Source organism: Telopea speciosissima, chromosome 8 (assembly GCF_018873765.1).
Source record: "Telopea speciosissima isolate NSW1024214 ecotype Mountain lineage chromosome 8, Tspe_v1, whole genome shotgun sequence".
NCBI lineage: Eukaryota > Viridiplantae > Streptophyta > Magnoliopsida > Proteales > Proteaceae > Telopea > Telopea speciosissima.
The window spans coordinates 63715062-63736498 of record NC_057923.1 but is presented as its reverse complement, the minus strand read 5'-3'; the positions used below and the strand labels follow the sequence as shown (position 1 = coordinate 63736498).

Here is a 21437-nt window from a genome sequence, read left to right as displayed (position 1 = left end):
TGCAACCTCTAATGAATTGATGAACACTGAACAGTGATAGTATCCAACTATCCATAGTGCCGGAGAGGAGACCTGGATAACATTTAGTAGCCCCTTGCGAATTGCGGGTGACGACGATAATGAGGAAATGACCATCTTATTTATCCATGGATCGAGGTCAGGACTCGGGGTTTAAAAACCCGGAAACCGGGATTATTTCTGCCTCCGGATCCGAATCAGCCTGGATCGGTTGGGAGTTGGGGACTAGTCTTGGAATCGGCATATTTCATATGCATCTAGGGAGAATTGGGATAGGTCAGAATCGATCCAATTTTTCAAACCCTGATTTAAGTGCCAAGTACAAAAAGGAACAGACTATGGCCTCACCTCGAATAATTATCACCTCTAATTCGCGGACACCTCTTCTAATAAGGGGGAGTGGACCTCACCTTGGACAGTATTTTTGGGCAGGGAATAGGGTGGTTATTTCCACCCCCATGTGAGGAATTGGAGGGGGCAGCGAATTGGAGGGGATAACGATTCTCCTGGCCTCTAGCCTCTGAGGATGAACAGTGGTAGACAGATTTTTTTTTTCCTTTGGTGCAAACCCACTCTTGGGGGGATTGAGCTCCTCTCCAGCGAGTACCCTGCCTAGTGAGTATCCAGTGAGGCATCCAACAGAGGGGCAGCTCTGCCTATGCTGAGATGCGCGTCAAGGTGGAGCCAGTCACACATCTCAATGCACACAAAACAGCTCTGTCGTTGGATGCTTCACTGGGCACTCACCGAATGGGGTGCTCGCAAGAGATGAGTCGAATCCCTGGTGGTGTGAAATTTTATTCATGCTTGAGAGGGCAAAAATGTTTTCCACAGATGAATTTCATCAACCTGAGCCATTTTCAAATTTAGTTTGATTGCAAAGGCTTCCACAGATTGGTGTAGTCTTGAAGGTTAAATGTATTGGGGCCTCCTCTAAATCAGGAACACAAGGTACAAGGTACATGGAAGGAAGGGAGGGTCTTTACACGTCCTGAATCAAGGTATTACTAATATTTTTCAGAATACAATGTGGGTTTGGTGGCTCTTTCTTATATAAAACATGATTTCTAGCGATCAAGAAGAAATAACCAATGATAACAGTAACACCAAGAAAGATAAAAATTTCTGATTTTGTTCAGACAGCATGTCTTAAAAAACAAAAAAATAAAGAAGCCAAAAACAAATATTGTTCCCTTAGAAAAATTCTGTTCTTAGTCCCATTTAACCTGCAGCCCAAATTCTTATTGAGAATTCATAAGAGGTCTCTTCAGATATCAACATTTTGGCCTTCTCCAGTTCTCCAACCAACCAATCTATTTAGAGTTGGTAAGATACTCAGGATATTATTCCATACTATGACAAAAGAGATTTATTTGAAAACTATTTTACCTATGGATTTCAAGAAATAAAGCCATATTTTGTGCAAGGCTATATGCAAAATTCTCGACCAAGATATCAAGGTTATTTTTTAACTTGAAACCTGGAATTAACAGAAAACCAGAAGCAAAAAAATATAAGATAGGATGTAATTGAAGACAGAACTGATTGATTTAAAATCGTCCTTGCGGTATGAGATTAGGCGGTTGATTTTCCACCCAGCCAATTTGAGTCTCTCGATTAACAATATTATGGAGAATAGACGATGTAGATCTTGGAAGCTACACCAAAAATGTTACATACCCACATAGTCATACTCCCTTAGCAGTAAGCTCATTCTTGCACTAGCTATGACACCTTCCATGACCAGACATACACCACACCCACCTGCAGAAAGACAGAAACCAATCCATTTCTTTCCCCACCAAACAGGGGAATCAAATTCTAAGAGAGGAATCACCTATTAATTAGAGTACAACATTAAGTAAACAGAATACATTTCTTAGGATCTGCATCCATCCATAGCTCCTGTTTCTACAGATAAAATCAATTTACAGCCTATAAATCTAATACATACTCCAATTCAACAAAAAAATGTCAGCTTACATCGGTCCATATTCCAACGATTCCCACCTGAAGGGAGGGAGAACACACAGAACCTCAGGTTGGCTTTTGAATAGCAGGGCCACACACACACAGACTGCAGCTATGGCCACCATTGACAGCATTGCAGGCCTGTATGCCAGTAATCTCCTTGAGTTGCCATAGACCAGTTGCTGATCGCACAGCTTGCAGTACCGCTGCATCACTCCCAACTCCGTCTTGTCAATATCAAAGCCAACAACTTTGCCTAATTTCAGTCCATTCATATGTTTCTTGTTAGTGTTGCTTTCTGAGGGAACTCCAGGCATGTCGAGGATTACATGCCTAGCTTCTGATTTCTTATTAACTTTTCTGTGAACCAGAAGGATGTAGGAGTAGTGGCCCCTCAGACGGGCATAATCTTCTGGTGTGAAGCCCGTGTTATCGCGAGCACTCTTCCACGCCTCAATCCCAACCTGAAAAAGAATTACATGGGCATCTTAAAAAAGCAAAAGAAACAACATAGTGTGTTGGGATATAAAAACCAAAAATAAACAACATGATGACATGAAGGCATAGCCTGTGCTAGATGGGCAACAGCGTCCTGTGTTTGGACTAGTGAATTGAGCCACTGCATAGATGGTGGGCCATTCAGCTGGATTATGATAAGGCGAAGGTATGGTGGACAGCCCTGTAGTTAAACGACCTGTGTTTGGACTGGTGATTGAATACTGCATTAATGATGTGGCCATTCCGATAGCGGGATAGATAGGGTAGCCTTCGGATTGACTACATCACTATATGGTTAGCCATGTACTTTGACTTCTTCCCAAAGAAGACAATTCAGCTACCAAAATATAACAGCCAATTTGGCCCCATTGGCCACAAGGCAAGCTGCATCTGGGCTAAACTTGCAACACAAATGCAGGCTGCCAGAAGCATGTAAAACATTTTTGGTGTCAAGCAAGCTACCCCAAGGGTACAGGGCCTGATATACAAAGCTTGGCTGGAAAGGCTGACTAGCTAACTGTGCATGACACTTTTTAAAGTGGTGCTGATCATTGATCAGTTGGGGTAGGGGGCATATCTTATATTTCATAACAGAGTCTTCTGAACATCATGCTAGATTATAGAGTTCTTCCTCATTCTGAAATTACTACCATTGCTAAAATTAAAACTATCTTGGATGTGTAAATAACTGAGTTTAAGGAAATACCGATATAGGATCATCAGTTAATGCATCCAAGACATTCTCACAGCCATCTTTACTGGCTGCAACATGAAGAGGTGTTAAACCCGCAGGGCCAGCAACATCAGGTCTATACAAGAAATTATCAGAGCCTCGGTCAACCCGTTGCATTTGTCCAGATCCTGCTGTGTCCAAAACTTTACCCGGTATGTATCTCAACAAGAGTTCCACCACCGGCCTACAATTTTTCCGCACAGCTCTGTGGAGAAGACCCATCTCTGACAATGCAAGCTCAACAGAAGGATGCTCACCGGCATCCACAGTTCCATCAAACAAAATGTCGAGAAGTTTCTTGACTACAGCACACCAACTATGATCTATGGAGAACTCCATGATCCACCTGAAACGTTTGAAAGGAAATACGGCCAAGTTGGGGTCCTTTTGACCCAATCTAGACCTCACATGACTCCTATGAAGTAGCCATCCCATTTCATGTATGAAGTCCACAGCAGCTTGATTATTGGATTCCATTTCAATAGTTCCCTCGACATCGTTATCAGTCTCAGCCACCTCTATTACACCCTCCAGCGTACGGATCTCTGAACAAACATCTTGCTCAGCAACAATGAAAGGAAAGAAAGCTCCACTAAGACCATGATCTTCAACCTGGATGAGTTCAAACAACCAGAGAATCATCAGAAAACAGAAAAATGTGAGGAAGAGCATGCAAGAGAGAGAGTTACTCCAAATCGTATTGCCTACACCAATTGTACTCTTGAACAACACACCCCAACATTAGGGAATGTCTGCACACTGTTAGGTCATACGTGCTGGACCCATCATTGCACATTTTAGATGACCAGAAAATCCATGGTCAAGAAAAGACGAGAGAGGAAAGGCTAAATACAGAATGGTCACACTTCCGCAGACTCGGTTGATTTTTTACTGGAAAGTTTCAACATGGGACCAACATTTATTGAACACTCCCTTTCCCCACTCCCACCAAAAACATGTAAGATATATCTATGCACCCACTATTACACTTTATAAAAGAAAACTCATTGGTGGAAGAAAGTAAGATAAAATGATTCACAGAAACGCTAGTAGATAATTGGAATTATTGCAGTCTACAATATAGCTCACTGGTAAAAAAAATTAAGACAACAAGTTTCACAAGAGCAGTGGTAGATAATTGTACCTCGATGAATCCTCTTCCCATTACATCAGGAATGGAGCAAGGGAAGCTGAGGCACTGGAGCTCATCTTGGTCCTTGACGGTATCAGTGCCCGCTACCAAGTCATGAGTAGCTTCCTCGATCAAATACTTTCCTTCAAGTGCACAGAGTAACCTGAAACCGGGTAACATAGACTCATTTCAACCATCGAGTTGAAGCAAGTCAACACAATAACACCAGAAAAGAGTATGCCACATACACCTGTTCTATATATAACATTTACGAGAGGCCAATACATAGATAACCCTATCTTTTTGTAAGAATTTTAGCAATATAGAGATACAGACCAATTGACACTATTGAGGTTTTTTTACCAGAAAATAAGGTGGGTCCCACTGCTATATAATGATGTTGCGGTGGCATTTTTTCTAAATGTCACAAGAACTAATGGATTTTAGGGGAAAATCTCAAGTTATGTCATCATACACAATTGTGGACCAAGGCTTCAGCAGTCAACCTTGGACAGTCTTACCAAAATCCAAATGGTTTGAACAGTTCTGTCTGGGTCCTGAAACTCTCTGTGTTGACCAAATCAAATCAACAAAAAACATGTCTGGGACATGGTCCAACCATCTGGTCCAGGTTTCAAAACACTGATCTAACCAACCACACCAACCTCTTCCCCGATACCCAACCAAAAGAAGAGAGGGAGCGAGGGAGAGAGAGAGAGAGACTCAAGATTTAAAACAAACCAAAAAATTGTACTGACAACAATCTTCCCCAGAGGAAAGAGGTGGCAAACAGGCAGGAGACATTCAAAAAAGGATGGTGGACAACCTCATTGTGGGCCGAGATAAATTAGATCCTTTAACAATGAACTGAGTTTTCTCCGACACGGAAACTGCAATTGGCATGATGCTAGTTATCCTGCAACAATTGTGACTACTGAGAGGCAATAATGTGTCTAGAACAACCTGACCTGCAGCACAGAGAGACAGCATCAGAGACCTCAACCTCTCATCAGGTACCTTAATAATAAAACAAACAAAAAAGAGAAAGACAAACAAAATTTCCCAACAAACCGTTGTAGATGAAAGCTATTTGATGCTTGACCCTGACATACACCCATCCCGTTCTCCAGAAAGTGTCATCAGAGGCATCCAGAAGCCTACTTAAAGTGGAGCTCAGATCACAGCATATCTGTGTTTTGGAATAAAACAAGAAAATCAGTATTCTTTCCCAAATAGGACAATCTTTCCATTCCACATCTTGACATCAAAGCACAAGAAGCATACCTCTTCCCATGTGGACTCGGCCATACGAAGATAAATTGTTAGAATAATACAACCAGGCCTGATGTAACTCTCTATGTCTGTAGGACTGTGCGACAACCAATCAAGAATCTGCAAAATTTAAAGCACTTAACATCAAGCAGGAAATGGAAAAGAAGAAGGAAAGTAGAACACTCTCAATTAAAAACAAATTGTTAAGGCCTGAAAGTACCTGTGCTCGTAAAACAAGAGGAAAATCACTTGGGTCTTTGCCAAAGAGTTTGAAAACAATCCGATCTGTCCGGCTCTGTAATTTAAAAATAAAAACTCTACAAAGTTATTTCAAATTCAAATGGGCATGCTTCAAACACGCATTCCATGCATGTGCATCTCTATGTCTCTCTCATCTACGAGTGCCTGCATCATGGTTCAAAATTTCGACCAAAATGTCGATATTTCTAAGGCATAATTCGGTTTCTACCCTGGTCGGGAAAAAAACACGTGAATTGAGGGGGGTCTTCAATATTTTTATTTTTTCACCAAAATGGACTATATTTTGACGCCATTAGGCCATTTCAGTGGCCATACTTCGGATTCGACCAGGGTCAAAATCCCAGTCGAAACTGAAATCTTGAAACTTGATCTGCTAGAGAGAGAGAGAAGGGGGGGGCATGAATAAGTGTTGTGAACTTAATGACTCTTACTTAAGTAATTGTCATCATACTTGACAAAAAATAACATAAGCCAATAATTGAGGACACACCATGCTCATGAAGCTTAGAGTGACCAATTTATCTCTGATTACCAACAATATACCTGAGCATCTCCACTTGAACTAGATGGCGAATGAGCAGATACTGTATCTGAATTCCCACTTGTCTGAGGTGGGCTTGACTGATGTGAGTCCTGCTGCATCCAAGAAGGGCAATTAAGTCCAGCAACCTGTGACCTGTCTAAATCTTCTATGCAATCTTGTGATTCATTATAGACATTATTCAGGTCAATGTTGTTTAATTTGATCCTCCCGTTAGTAGACTGTGGGACCTCAGCCTTGGCAGGAAGGCTGTCTCCTATTGGAAACAAAGTTCTGGGTTTTGGAGGAGGTACAGTTTGCAGAGTTCCACCATGATCACCTGTAATAGTTCTTTTCTGTGGCACCTCAGATATTGCTCTATCACCATACTGGTCAATATGACCATTTTGAGAGCCTTGAGCAAAAGTACTTCTATTGATTTTAGTGGGGGAACTCAAATGTGCAGTAGCTTCTTGCCCATTCATGAGCAAACTGGGTGCTATTTCCGATGATGTTCCGGCAGAAGTCCCAACCTTCACCATATCTTGAGAAACCCCCGATGTGTTTCTCCCATCCAGTGTACCGGCAAGGTTCCTCAAAAGATGAGACAGAAGATCTTGATCCTTTGCCTGATCTGAGCTGTTTGCTGCAATTCGTATGAGATGTGATCAATTGCCAGTATAATATGGCTATCACAAAAGAAAAACAAGTGCGCAATACAGCACCAGCAACATCAAAGAACTAGTCAAGGAACATTTTACTTTATTTATATTTCCTCTTGGTGCAACAATTCAGACTATCAGAAGCATAGACCCACAATTACCCAAAAATATCCACAAGAAACACTAAACAATAAGGCAAGTTAAAATCAACCCCAATAAGTTCATCATGGAATTTAAAACATCTTCTAAAAACGTATTCAACCAAGAAGGTCTTTAATTATTTCAAATTTTCCCAAGAAAACAGAGCAGCAATTGATCACCCATCTTTTTCTCCCTTTCTCTTTAATCCACAGAAGACAGAGCACCAACAGTTGCATTGACATGTTCAAGTGGTAAGGTAAACAGTTAACTGTCTGAATCAACAAAATTTTGACTGCTTCCAAATCACTTGGTCAACTGCTGAATTAACCGAACAATCTGGTTAAAAGGATTACTGATCTGATCACACAAAGGTCTGGATGGGTTCTAAGACATTGAATTAATGCACTTATTGATTTATTCTTTTGATTGTATAAAATCTAGTTTAAGGCATGCTCATCATATAACATGCTGTCTTTACCTCAACAATGACCCAGGCAGGCAGGCACCAATTGATGCAGATTCATCACCAAAATAGGCTTGTTTTATTAGGAATAAGTCTAGGGTTGGGTTCTATACATGTTGGGCCTTTGGTCCCATAGGTTTTCTATGTAATAGGCCACTTTTATGGGCCTAAAGTAGGGGTACATAGGTTGCATACGGGATTAGCTCTATACTTAATTTATTTTCATGTTTTAGTGTTTTAAATTGAACTGGTCCAAAGCTAGTTTGAACCAATGGTTCAATTTAAGTGACTTAAGTCACCATTTTTTTATTTAATGTAATTTTTATTTTCTTTGGGTCCACACCTCCCACGAATTAGTCAAGGGAGGTGATATTAGAGTTAGCCGGCTAGGAGTATTTACACTCCTAGGCTGCATAGGAATTGGGCCTTTGGCCATTATAAATAAAGGATTCGGTGGGGGAGTTATTCTCACCTCGCATTTTGAAAAATCTCTCTTTTGAGCTGCTGCTCTGCAACTTGTTCTTCATTGCTGAAGATTGTCTTGTGTGTGACCAAGACTGGTGGGATTGGTGTTTGATACAATCGACATTTTGCGGTGTGAAGCCCAGGTGGTTCTTTTGAAGCTCTCCTTCAAGTTACTTGAAGATTTCTTTGAAGTTCTAGTTAAAGATCAAATATTTATTTAAGTTTCATCCTCAAACAAGCTGCTGCCAAGAGTAATATGCTACTACAGTAAGTTTGAGAAATCCCCATCCCCATCCTTCTTTTTCGAATCCTCTACAACCCCAACCCTAGTTTTCCCCTTTGTTATTTTCAGTTTTCAAATACCCTAAATCCCCCCCCCCCACAGACCTAACCAGCCATTAGAACTTCATCAAACTTCAACCACAGCACCCCCTGCCCATAAGGAGAACTCGATCTCCCATGCTGCCCATCCCAACCACTGAAACCTTAATTCCCCCCTCCATCTCAAATCAAAACCCAAAACCCTAATCTCTGCCCAGCCCAACCCAAACTTCAGAACAGTCTACAAATCTGACCGATTATCCCTCATACCCTCCTAAGAAAATCATTCAAGTTTGGTTAACTTCTGTCCAGCCAAACCCTAGAAATCCATTTTTTCCTCTTTTCCAAAACCCGAAACCCTAACCCTAACTTGCTGCCCATTAAAGTTTAGACACTCCCATGCATCAAAACATCTCAGGACCTTCACTGATAGACTCTCCTACCTCAACTTGACCCATACATCAAACTCAATTTCACCAAAACCCTATTTTTTACCTTGCCAATTCTAATTAAAAGGCCTAGACTTGTTAAAACTTAACAAGACCTCCACTGTAAGACTCACCTACATTAACTTGGCATAACCCTACCTTCAAACCCTAGGTCCCATTAAACCCTAACCCTAATTTGACCAAAATCACCTATTTTGACCTAACCGAACTACCTGTTCATAACAGATCCTGGTTGTCTGGCTCCTAGTTGACCTCCTACCAATCTAGGACTACATTAACAATATAAGCAGCATAATCTCAGAACAACATTTATTTTGATCCCCTTTGTCCATAAACCAATCAAGCCACGAACTATGAGTAACCCAATGAAAAACAAGCATTAACTAACTAAAATAACGATCTAAAACAGGAAAACAATTTCACAAGAAAAGGAATCGCAGTCAACCAGTTAAGAGAACAAGTCATGAAGAGATGAGGCAATAATTGAAAAAGAGTGTGCTGAACTGCACTTGAACAAACAGGGAAGGGGGGAGGAATACACAAACTAACTGCTACACAACTTTTTAGGGTTCAGAAATCCCAATAAACCAGAATTGCAGGAATTTAGGAACCAAACCAGCAACAGAGAAATCCAAATATTACAATCAAAACAGGTCTGATGTGGCTAACATTCCGGTTTAATAGTCTACAACATATGGAGAATAAAACAGCAAAGAATGATTAAATTTTGAGGGCCAGATTCTAAGCTTGTGGTGGGCTTACAAGAGGGAATAAGAAAAAAGAGAAGATAAGGGGTTGTTGCAGGACTATGAACAGTAACGTGAACATACTTTAGAAGAAAGGTGAGAGAGGAGAGGAACTAACCTCTACTTAAAACTAACAGTTGACTCATCCATATCAAATCAATGGCCATAGGCGGTAGGCCTACATAAGACTCAAAGCAGAAATAAAAGCAGAAACAAAGATTGCCCCAATCTCCCAATCACAAACAGTGGGGGAAGGTTCGAGAGAGAAACTGGCAAGGTGGAAGAGGGTCTACCTGTCCAAAGGAGAAAACTGATCCTGGAAAGTATCCTTACAAAAGTTAAAATAAGCATCATGTCTCTTCCATGTTCCCACTTCTGTTGTCGACCACTTGAAGAAGGAAATTTTTTGAAATAGCAATGATGGGTATAAATGAACACCACTTCATTGAATGGCAAAGATGGGTGTAAATGAACACCACTTCATTGAAAAGGCTTCAAATATGCATACCTAATAAGGAAAAAAGGGGGAGTGGATTTGAGTCATTGTACTTTGAGAACAAAGCATATATGGTTAAAGGGCCACTATAATTTGTGAAAAAGAAGGCCAGATTTTGGGAATAGTATTTGCATCCAAATTAGTTTGTCAATGTTCGGGATAGGACAACTAGGAAGTACAAGGTTACTATTAGGTGAGCCTATGGAAGAAGGTACTCAGGATCAACTAACCATATTTCCTCATAGTCTTTTTTTTTTTTAATGAGGAAAGTATTCAACTACAATGAACATTAATCCCAAAAGAAAGAAGAGGCAGTAGGGATCAAGAGAGAGAATCCTATTGTTGACATTAGCTGGTTTGATGAACGAGAATACTATTGTTGATCATGTAACATTAACATGGAAGTATGATGGAACATAGCGCAATATGAAGCGAATGACAGCAAGTTATCATATTTGTATGCATAGCAAGCATTATCAAATCAACATCCTTCATCTACATTGAAACCTCCTTTTGCTCACTTCATAAGCATGCTTGGCAAAAGAAGAAATTTCTCAAAAACATACGACAGAATAAGTAACCACTAGGAGTGCAAAGCAGAATAAAGTTGGGAACAACCAAGTGAAAAGGCAAAGAAGCTTGTATGGGAGTATCAACAGCTCAACATCTTGATAAAGAAGCCACTTTTACAATTGAAGAACATGAGCGGAGATACTTACAATGCATATTGGAGAGGATCCTTAGTAGACTCATCAATAGATAACTACTAGCCTTATCGTCATTCAGGGCACTTTCATTGACAACAGCATCAGGATGTGTTTTTCTCCTCCTCCTATTATGGCCGGCCAAACGTCTCCGACAACTTCTCTTACCTTCATCAAATTCTTGAAGAACATGAAACCTGCCCAGATGTGAAGTAATTAGCATTTAACCATGGCCAAGACACTTTGCAAGCATAACTCCGCAATAAAAACACCACACACTGTATTAATGGCAAAAAAAAACAAACTTCACATAAAAAACTTTCAGAACACTGAGATTAACAGGAGTATGGCCTCGCAAGAACTCGACAGTTAGTCATAATTTACAATTCAATGGAACATAAATGAAAGGTGTTTATCGGGAATTGAAGATCTAAAGTGATTTCTGGATGCTGCATAAACTATCCATCTGTACTATGGGAAATGAGCCCATCCACCATCACAAGGAGAAACATAGGGCCAACGTGTGTTATATTGACAAAATAATAAGCAGTACACAACAAGCTTCAATTGGACGTTACCTGCTGCACTGCTGACAGAAACGCTGCATAACATTCCCTACAAGTGCCCCGCTGGCTTTAGAGTGTATTTCACAGACCTTGTGCCGTCTGTGATAGTCCTTGGCATTGCTTAGGTCAGCTCCACAATTCTCCACCTGACAAATTGCACGGTTCGAAGAAGCCCCAAGAAATTTGGTCTTCTTCCCATTATTTCCCTCATAATTGGCAACCTCCCCTTCTGTGATTGGATAACCATGCCCACCAAGTTTCAAAGTAAGAGACCCTTCTTCTTCATCTCCAACCATGATAACTCTCCTCCGCTTTTCCAGTTCTCTTTTACCTCTCTCACTCTCTGGGTTTGTGTCATCGGAACAAGAAGATGAACTATTTGACAAACCACCAGCTTCAGGAATTCCCGAACTAACTGGGAACAATTGTCTGCTATTGCAATCGGACGGGGCAGAATTCAGCGGACTAGCAATGAAAAGATCTCCATCCCATTTCCAATCATTTAAATCCCATTCAAAACCAGTTTTCCCAACCCCCATCAAATCCTTGTCCTTTAACACAAAGTTGGACGAAGCCGGATGGTAAAAATGACGACCTTCAGCCCCAATTTTGGCCTCCATCGATATTTGACCCCAAAAATTCAGTAAACCTTACTTTACCAAACAAACAACAGAACCCAAAAGTAACAGAAACCCTAGACACGGAATCTAAACCCCGATTCGAGTTGAAGATCATTAACTTCGATCAATCAGACGTAAACCCTAAGCTTCTCCTAATCCGCTTCGGAACGCCCCCAGAAATCCAAACAAAGTACACCTCCATATCCGAGGATCCAAACAAGAGCAATCCACATACCAACATCTCCAATTGACACCCAAAAATTCCCACAAAGTCAACAACAGGAACGAAAAGTGATTTCTAGCACTGAGAACATGAAAGACAATAATCAAGCTCCACACGAAACTTCATCCAAAACAAAAAAAAACAAAAACAGAAGAAATAAAATACAATTGCGCAATAAAGCAGCTAACGATTAAGAAGAAATAAACGGCAGCACTTGCAGTGAAGTTTTTTGCCGAAGAAGATCGATCGCATGAAAGAAATTACCTGCAAAATCTAGAGACTGATGGAGACTCCCTCTTCAGCAGCGCAACAAAGAAATTGAGAGATAGAGATACAAACCAAAAAACTTCAGAGACGATACAAAAAAAGCGGTTTTGTCGTCCAAGTACTTTAATTCATTAATGACGACACTGAGAGGAATCCCAAGGCCCCACTTCCCTTATCGCTCGTTCTGCATCTGTGCCTCTGAGGCTGTTACAGTAAAAAGAAAAGCGTGGATAATGAGTGATTCTTCTCTCTCCCTCAATTCCTCGACGCAGACCACCAAAGTCACACACGCAAATTTAGTTTAGTTTTTCTACCCCAACAAAAAAAAAAGTTTGGTTTAGTTTATTATTTTATTTTGTTCTTTTGACAGTAAGACTATATTCCTACCAAAATAAGACCTTAAGACTAATATACTTTACAGTCTTACACTCTTACTCCTCTCTTGTAGGGATGTAAACAGATCGAATTCGATTTGGATACGGATCGGATGTGATCAGATTCAAATATTTTTTGGTTAAATATGGATACCTCTAAATGAATTATGATGGATTTGGATACAGATCGAATTCGAATTTTCAACCATCCATTTGTATCTATCAAAAAAAAAAAAACAAAAACCAGACCTTCCTCCCCCTAGCTGATACAATTCACTCTCTGTCCATATCTATTAGATCATGATTCTCTTTTCCTCATATTCTAGAACATGTTCAATCTTCAAAAACCATCAATTTCGGATTTTTTATTATTTACTTAATTTTTTATTATTATGTATTCGGAATTTTTATCGAAGTATTTGGGTTTTTTTTCCATATATCTCTAAACAAATACGGATGCCCCTAAATGGATACAGATGCAGATCGGATTCAGATTTTTTGATTTTCGGATATCCATTTGCATCCCTACTCCTGAGTCTTGTCCTGAGCAATTTTACTATATGGTATGGGTACCGGTATCCCTTGCACCGCTGCCTATGTCCATACTAATATCAACATCGACACCGATACATATCGTCGATCTGTATCAAGTTAGATTTAAGGATCAAAAGTCCACTTTTTTAACCTATCAATCAAATCTTAAGTTCATAATCGTTTCACCACTGATGTTGTGTCGGTCTAGTATCAACATCAGTTGCAACTCATACCGATAACTACAACCATGCCCTTGAATCTCTTTTAAAGTCCACACTGGGTTTAGGGTTTAGGGTTTAGGGTTTAGGGTTTAGGGTTATTTTTACCCTTTTTCACCCATGGTTTGAGGTATATGGGTATCGGATCGCCCGAAACAGCCGATACTGCACAGTTTTGAATGTGAGCAATATGGATACCTTGCCAATACCGTATCAATGGAACAAAATGGACAAGGGGTAAAATAGTCAAGAAAACCCATTTTTAAGGAAATCAAGCATTACACTTGTCCGATACAGCCGATCCATGCCAATACCGTATCGGTATCATATTGATTTTGAAGATGACCGATGCCAAATCCAATACTATGCACTAAAACCATGTCTTCTACCTTGTTTATAAAGAGGGTATTGCCAGATCTATGAGATAAGAAAAATAATTACAGAATAAGTAAATTTAAAATTTGTTTTATATCCATAAATATAAATTTTGAAATAATTTATTTAATTGCCAAATTATTTATTATTCGTCTCACCAATAAGAAAATAAAAAGAAAAATTACAACATCAATCAAGATTGGTTTTCCTTTATCAAATTAGTCACCTGATCTTTTCTTTAACTAAATTACCCAAAATAAAGTGATAATGGATCAACTACATGTACCAACAGGTGAACGTACATGTGAGAGTCAATCATAATTTTGTTTCCATAAAAACCCCTTCTCCCCTTGTAAATGGCAAAAATAAGACAGGTGGTTGACTTTCACATGTATGTTCACCTGTTGGTACGTGCAAATGAACCGAACTCAATAAAATTTGGTATTACAATTTAGCCAAAAGAGTGCCTCTCCTTCTATCCACATATAATTTTTACGTATTTGCCTTCACTTTCTTCTTCCTCCCTTCTTCCCGTTCACCACCTACGCAGCTCTAAGGATGTAAACGGATCGAATTCAGTTGGATAGTGGCATTATCATATTCGTATCCGATTATATTCGGAAGAGTTCCTTTCCATTGACATCTTTACCATTTTGTTGATGAGGATTAGGATTGAGACTTGAGACTTCAACAACTACCATTTCTTCTACTCTTTTTAGTCTTTGATTTTTTTACGTTTTCTACTTTTGATTTTATCTTGTATTCCTTTTTTCTTTTTGGTGAATATTTTATCTTGTATTTATTTCGATAGATATGTGATTCTATGTATCACAATGCATAAAACAATATATATAAACCAATAGAAAATCTAGAAAAATAATCACATTATCTTAACTTATAAAATTATATTTAAAAAAAAAAACTTAATCGAATAGATGGACACAAAGATACATTTCATTCTATTACCCTCCGATTGCTAAATGAATCGGATAATAATCGATCGGATAGGGGGAATATCATATTCGTGTTCGATTAGTTTTCGAACAGATTCATATTCTCCTAAATGGATAAGAATGCGAATCGAATACAGATTTTCGAATATCCGTTGACATCCTTAAACAAGAGTATGATTTGTTGAAGCATCGAAGGCATGGTGTTTCCTTTGCTGCACTCACCTCACCTCATCCTCAAAATATCAAGCATGTGAGACTAGTTGGAACAATTAACCATAATTTTAGGGTTTTCTAAATGTTACTATACTTAGTGAAGTGTAAAGCTTCACTATTTGCCACTTGGCAATACATTGGTTAGTCTATGTGATAGAAGACCGCACATACATCTCAATGGCCAAATTCTAGTACAAAATAAGCAAGAAAAGTTGTTCAATTTCTAATTCAAAGTTTTAGTAAAATTACCAAAATACCATCAAATAGATATCAATATAAATTACCAAACGACATCTTTTATAATTGTAACTACTTCCTCTACTCAATTTAAGCTGAAAATTATACCAATGAGATGGTTGTTTGCCCTCTATCACATAAACTAATCCATGTACTGCCATGTGGCAAATTATGAAGCGAAATACTTCACTAGGCATGGTGATGGAAATACAAAACCATAACTTTAAGGGATAAAGAACACTACCTGAACATGTGCGGTGCACTGCCCCTACGCCTAGACACAAAGGCATGTGAAATGACTGCTATGCCCCCATGGAAAGGTAGAATTTCTGAAAGGGAGGGGGCGACGATCATTTCACGTGCCCCAGTGTCTGGGTGCAGGGGCAGCACACTGCACACGGATGGAAAAAAGGTTCTAAACCAACCATGGAAGGTATATTAATATACTCTCTCCCTGTCTTTTCTTCTCACATGAAATGAATTCTCTATCCCTTATGTATCGTTATCCGTTTCTACCTACAAAAAAAAAAATGTATCATTTTTTTACCAAAAAAAAAAGTCTTTAAAGTGTTTTTGCATCATGTAACAAATGTTATTATTGATATCATTTATATTTACTTATGGGTCGATGTTCTTTGTGCCGCAGCACAGGCTGCACCAGACACATGGGGGTGCTATTTTTGTCATTCAAGGGGCGGGGTGGTTATTTCATCATCCCCTATGTGTCTAGGGCCTTTACGTGCAGCCTGCGCCCCCGCCTTCACTTATTTTCACTCTTTTTTATGATCTTCTATGCTAACTCGCAAATAAGCCCATGCCAATAGCACTAGCAGAATTGTATTATTGTAATATTTTCTAAAATTCAAGAATATTTTACACATTTAACCTTAAATTAAGGTACTAATTATGATTCTCGTAGATGATAGAACTTTATAATTGGGATAAATTTGCAATAAAACACTTCATTAATTCTCAATTAATTGGGCGTGTGAGATTAGTTGAACAACCAGAATTCTAGTTTTTTCCCCTCACTCTACAAATGTCAATGTCACGGATGACATCGTTAACTAGTAAATTTGATTTACATCTTCTTTTGACGGTAAGACTATATCCCCTACTCCTCTTCGTACATCTCTTGACTCTACAAATGTCAATGTCACGGATGACATCGTTAGCTAGTAAATTTGATTTACATCTTCTTTTGACGGTAAGACTATATCCCTTACTCCTCTTCGTACATCTCTTGACGTCCGCACCATTGTAAGTTGGACCACTGGTTTTGGATTTTTTATTTAACTCTTAATTTAATTTAGGGAGAATGTTCTCTGTGCCGCAGCGCAGCCTGCGCCCACGCACATGGGCAGCCTGTGCAGGGGACAGGGTGGTCATTGCGCCCACCCCCATGTGCCTGGGCGCAGGCTGCGTTGCGGCACGTACAAAGAACATCGCCCCTTTAATTTAATGTTAAGTCGGTGTTCTCTATGGGGTACCATGGGGTAAGATTTTCGTATTTCATGGGGGTGGGACGATCATTTCATCTCCTTTATGTTTAGTCGTGGTGGATCCTCCCTTCCTACTCTCTCACTGTCTCACTAGACCTATCGTGAACCATTGAAATCATAGAGATCTCATTCCCAAATGAGATTAGTTGGAACAAACAAAAAAATTAGAAAAAATGACGTTAACCGGTCGCATGGATTCTGCATCTAGATACAGGAGCGTGCAAAAAGATCACTCAACCCTAGTGAAATAAAAAATCTCATTCAAATCAATGCCTCTGTGGCACTGTGTGCACTCTCTACACCGCTACACGACTAGTTAGCGTTCTCTTGCCCAACAAAATTATAGTATTTTGCATCATTTTGCAAATGTCACAATGATGTAATTCATATTTAATTAAAGGAGAGCGTTGGGTATGCCACCAACTTAGCTTTCGGGGCGATACACACCAATCACAATGTTGGACATAGGGGTGTCAATGGGTCGGGTTGGGCCGGGCCTGCCTAAACCCTGACCCTGACCTTAGAGGTCTTAACCTAAACCCTGACCCTGACCCAACCCTGGCAGGGCCAAGAAACCCTCAACCCTGACCCGACCCTGCCAGAGTTTTCCCTAACCCGGCCCGGCCCGACCCGACCCTGATAGGGTCGGGTTGGCCCTGATTGACCCTGACCCTGACCCTAATTTTTGTTTTCAATCCCATCAAATTAATACATGTCTATATGAAAAAAAAAAATTCATCAAGGAAAATTCATTTAACAATATGAGATGCATCAAGTAAAACAGAGGAATTCTCCTATCACAGGCACATTGAGGAAAACAGTCAAATGAGACAAAACACTAATGAAATCTAAATAAATAATTTCATTTGTAGAAAAGAGGAAGAAGACAATAAACATAGGGTTAAAAGTTGTGGGAGAAAGTACTAACCAAGTGGTGAAGAGCTTGAGAAATTGAGCAAGAGAAGAACGTGAGGAACGCAGAGAGGAGAGGGAGGTTACTGGGGAGAAAATTAGGCGAAGATGTCGACTGGGAGTTGGAGGATGCATCGGTGGCATCAGACTTCTGTGATCAATCCCACAACTTTTGTCTTCCAAAGAAAAGTCAATATAAGAAGTATCCTAGCAAGCTCGGGGAGAGGAGAGGTGTTTGGTCTCTGTCTCTCTTTCTCTTGCTCGCTGCCGCTACTTCCTCCGCTGCTGCTGTCGTCTCCTCCCCTCGATTTTCTGCAACTTTGACTTCCTTCAGGGCTTTGAGTGGGAAGAAACGGAAATCCCAATGTCGGACCTCCACTCCTCCGATCTCACCGAGGAGTTTAGTACCTGGACTCCTGGAGGGATTGATCGTCAAGGGAATCGAAGGTTTGAAGCGGGGAAGGAGAAAGAGCAAGGCAATGAGCAGCGTCAATCGAATAAAAACTTGAAAAGTGAAAACCGAACATTGAAAACAGATTTAGGGTTTAGTTATCTTTAGGGCTTTTTGTCTTTTCCTTTTAATTTTTCTCGTTATATGATATCTATAATTACATATATACATATACACAGATATATATATTTATAACTAATAAAGGGTCGGGCCGGGCTGGCCGGCCAAGCCCGAGGTGTTATCTCGAACCCGACCCGACCCTGCCAGGGTTAGACTAAAACTCAGCCCTGACCCGCCCTTCGGGTTGAAAAATCGGGGTCGGGTCCGGTCGGCTCAGTAGCGAGTTCAGGGTTCGGCAACCGGCTTTATTGACACCCCTAGTTGGACATAGGAAGACAAAGGGATCTTTTCCAAAGGAGGAGAGAGGCTGACACATGTTGGGCATCCTCGCGGCGTGCCTAACCTTTTCCCTTTAATATTTTTTAATTGAAATAAACAAAATTTTAGTATTTTGCATCATTTTACAAATGTCACTAATCATGTAATTCATATCTAATTATTTTTACTCTTTTTGTTTTCTTTGCTAACTAGCATATAGTTGTACCAAGCAAGGGTACCCTTGTATTATGATGATAAAATTCATATTCATTTAAAACTTTAAGCTTAAATTAATGTATTAATTATAAGAGAAAATATTGTTGTAACCAAGGTTGGTGGAAAAAAATGAGACTTACTTTTCTATCATTTTAATATAATATATTTTTTTCAACGATGATAAATCCTGTCATTTCACATAAATACTATGTTAAATAACTTTCAATTTTTTAAAAAATCTTTTTTACACTTGCATTATAACTTAAAAAAAATAAGACGATAGATAATTAAAAGAATATTACAACTTGTTAGTTCACCATCACCACCTAGTGACAAGAAGTTGCTCCCTTGTATAATTTGTAAAATTGGTCTTTGTATTGATCCAAATTTTAGGTTACTTTGGATTAAGTGGAAGTGGTTTGATCTCCTTTTGGATCATCTTGTGATTTAAAAGTAGATTAAGGGTTTAACGTAAGTATCAATTTTTATTTTTTATTTTTGGGTAGAAAAACAAGTATCAATCTTGTAATTTTATAAAGTACGAAACTTGTAAGATTACCTCTATGAGAGTTGATCAGAAAAGGTTAAAATGTAGGGGTTTTCTTCCTTCTTGAAGGAAGGCCATCAATGGAAGGCTGCTTTTGGCTTTTTTAATTAATGCGGAAGGACATTTCGTTTTCCAAAACAGTGTTTGATGTTGATCGTTGACTCCACCACCAGGTCATTGAGAGTTGGCGCATGGAGCAAGTACTCTCATGTGATAAGGCACATGTCAATACAAAAGTATTAAAAAAAAACAAAGGTTCTCAGTAGTAATAAAGGTGTCAAAACCAAACCCAAATCTAGGGAACCTGAAATCGAACCCAATTAATCGAATTTAATCGAATAAACTCGGTTCAATTTCAGATCACACTATCAAGACATGGAATCGAACCGATTGATACCTTTAGCGGGGGACACAGGGGCCATGCCCAAACACAGTGCGGCACAATGACTGCCCCACCTCCATGAAAGGTGAAAATCCCACCCCCTGAGATTTCAACGTGCGTGTTCTCATTGGCTGTTGGGCACGTTGCCCTTGTGCTCCCCCAATAAAATAGGGGTGGTGTTCCCGTGGGAGAGAGTTTGCCACTACGTGCATGCGACAGTCGATGAAAGTATGTGCGGGTAGGGATGTAAACGGATCGGATTCGGCTCGGATAGTGCTATGTCTACATTCGCATTCGATTAGCTTTCGGACGGATTCGGATAGTGCTAAACGAATACAGACACGGATCGAATATTTTATCCGTTTACATGTAAATATAGCTTTTCGGATAGCTATAGCCTATCCATATCCGCATCCGTTTAGCTTTCAGACGGATTCGGATAGTGCTAAACAGATACGGATACGGATACAGAAACGGATTTCGGCTATTCATTTACACCCCTATGTGCGGGCAGAGGCATCAGGTAGGGATGTCAATTGGTCCGGTTCTCTAGCGGTTCCGGCTCTAAAATGTCAAGACCAGATCTGGACCAATAAGTTCACCGGTTCCAAATTTGAGATCCAGGACCATTAAGTAATGGGTGGTCCGGTTCCGATTCCTAAACGGGTCCAAACATTATTATAATATAGAGCCCAAAACAAGGACAAAAGGAGTTGCTCTAGAAAAACGGTAGACGTTCCAATGTGTCAATGTATATATTATCATCTTATCCGAACAATATGTTAGACTTGAACTAATTTGATGTCTACAATTTCACATAATTCCTCATATTTAGACTTTGTTTATGCAAAGAAAGAGAGAGAGAGAGAGTTTAGAAATAACAAACTATTATAATAATTTGCCATCTGTCATCATCAATTTTGTTGTTCGTGAATAAAGATTTTTATTGAAATAACAATCTATACATTGCAGTTGTTAGGTATGAATGGAGATAATACCAAAAACACAGCTTTTGAAGTTGTTTTTCTTTTGTATGACATCATTCGTCAAATTTTATTAGATGATAATTCAGTCCTGGTTATTTCTTCTGATTCTAACAGTTGCTTAACGGTTCCTTGGACCAGACCAGATCCGGACCAATAAGCTATTGGGTGGATCGATTTTGGTTCCTAGCAGGACGGTTCCGGTCCAAAATTGACACCCCTAGCATAAGGCAGTCGATCATCACTGCCTTTCATGGGGATGGGGTAGTCATTTCACCCATCTTTGTTTGAGCGTGGGCACTACATTTCCCCAAAGGAGACTTTCTTTCAATAAGAAATGTGCAAGAGATGACTACATGGTCGTGTAGCCTCTACATTAGTGTGGGGGCCAACAAAAATGCGCATACAAGAGGCATCTGTAATCTGTATGGATGAGATATTTTTTTTAATTTCATTAGGTGCAGGGCGATAATTTCACGTGCTCCTATTTCTATTCGTAGGATCTACACGACAATGCGATGCTTTTTTTCCCATAAAAAAATTTTGGGCAAGAGATCATTGTTTAATCATGTAGTGCCTACACTAACTCGGGGGCCAATAAGAACACATACATGAGCATTTGAATGAATAAGAT

General features: G+C 39.6%; 1 protein-coding gene across 1 annotated transcript; it reads right to left on the bottom strand.

Moving 5' to 3' along the window:
- Positions 1-1846: 1846 nt before the first annotated feature.
- Positions 1847-12606, bottom strand: LOC122670467 (squamosa promoter-binding-like protein 1). The gene is made up of 10 exons (XM_043867350.1): positions 11431-12606; positions 10868-11049; positions 6429-7051; positions 5845-5919; positions 5637-5744; positions 5424-5541; positions 5179-5320; positions 4365-4515; positions 3194-3832; positions 1847-2453 (listed from the first exon to the last, which is right to left on the bottom strand). The coding sequence occupies exons 1-10, from the start codon at positions 12036-12038 to the stop codon at positions 1998-2000; spliced, it is 3102 nt and encodes a 1033-aa protein (XP_043723285.1). The 5' UTR covers positions 12039-12606; the 3' UTR covers positions 1847-1997.
- Positions 12607-21437: the final 8831 nt, after the last annotated feature.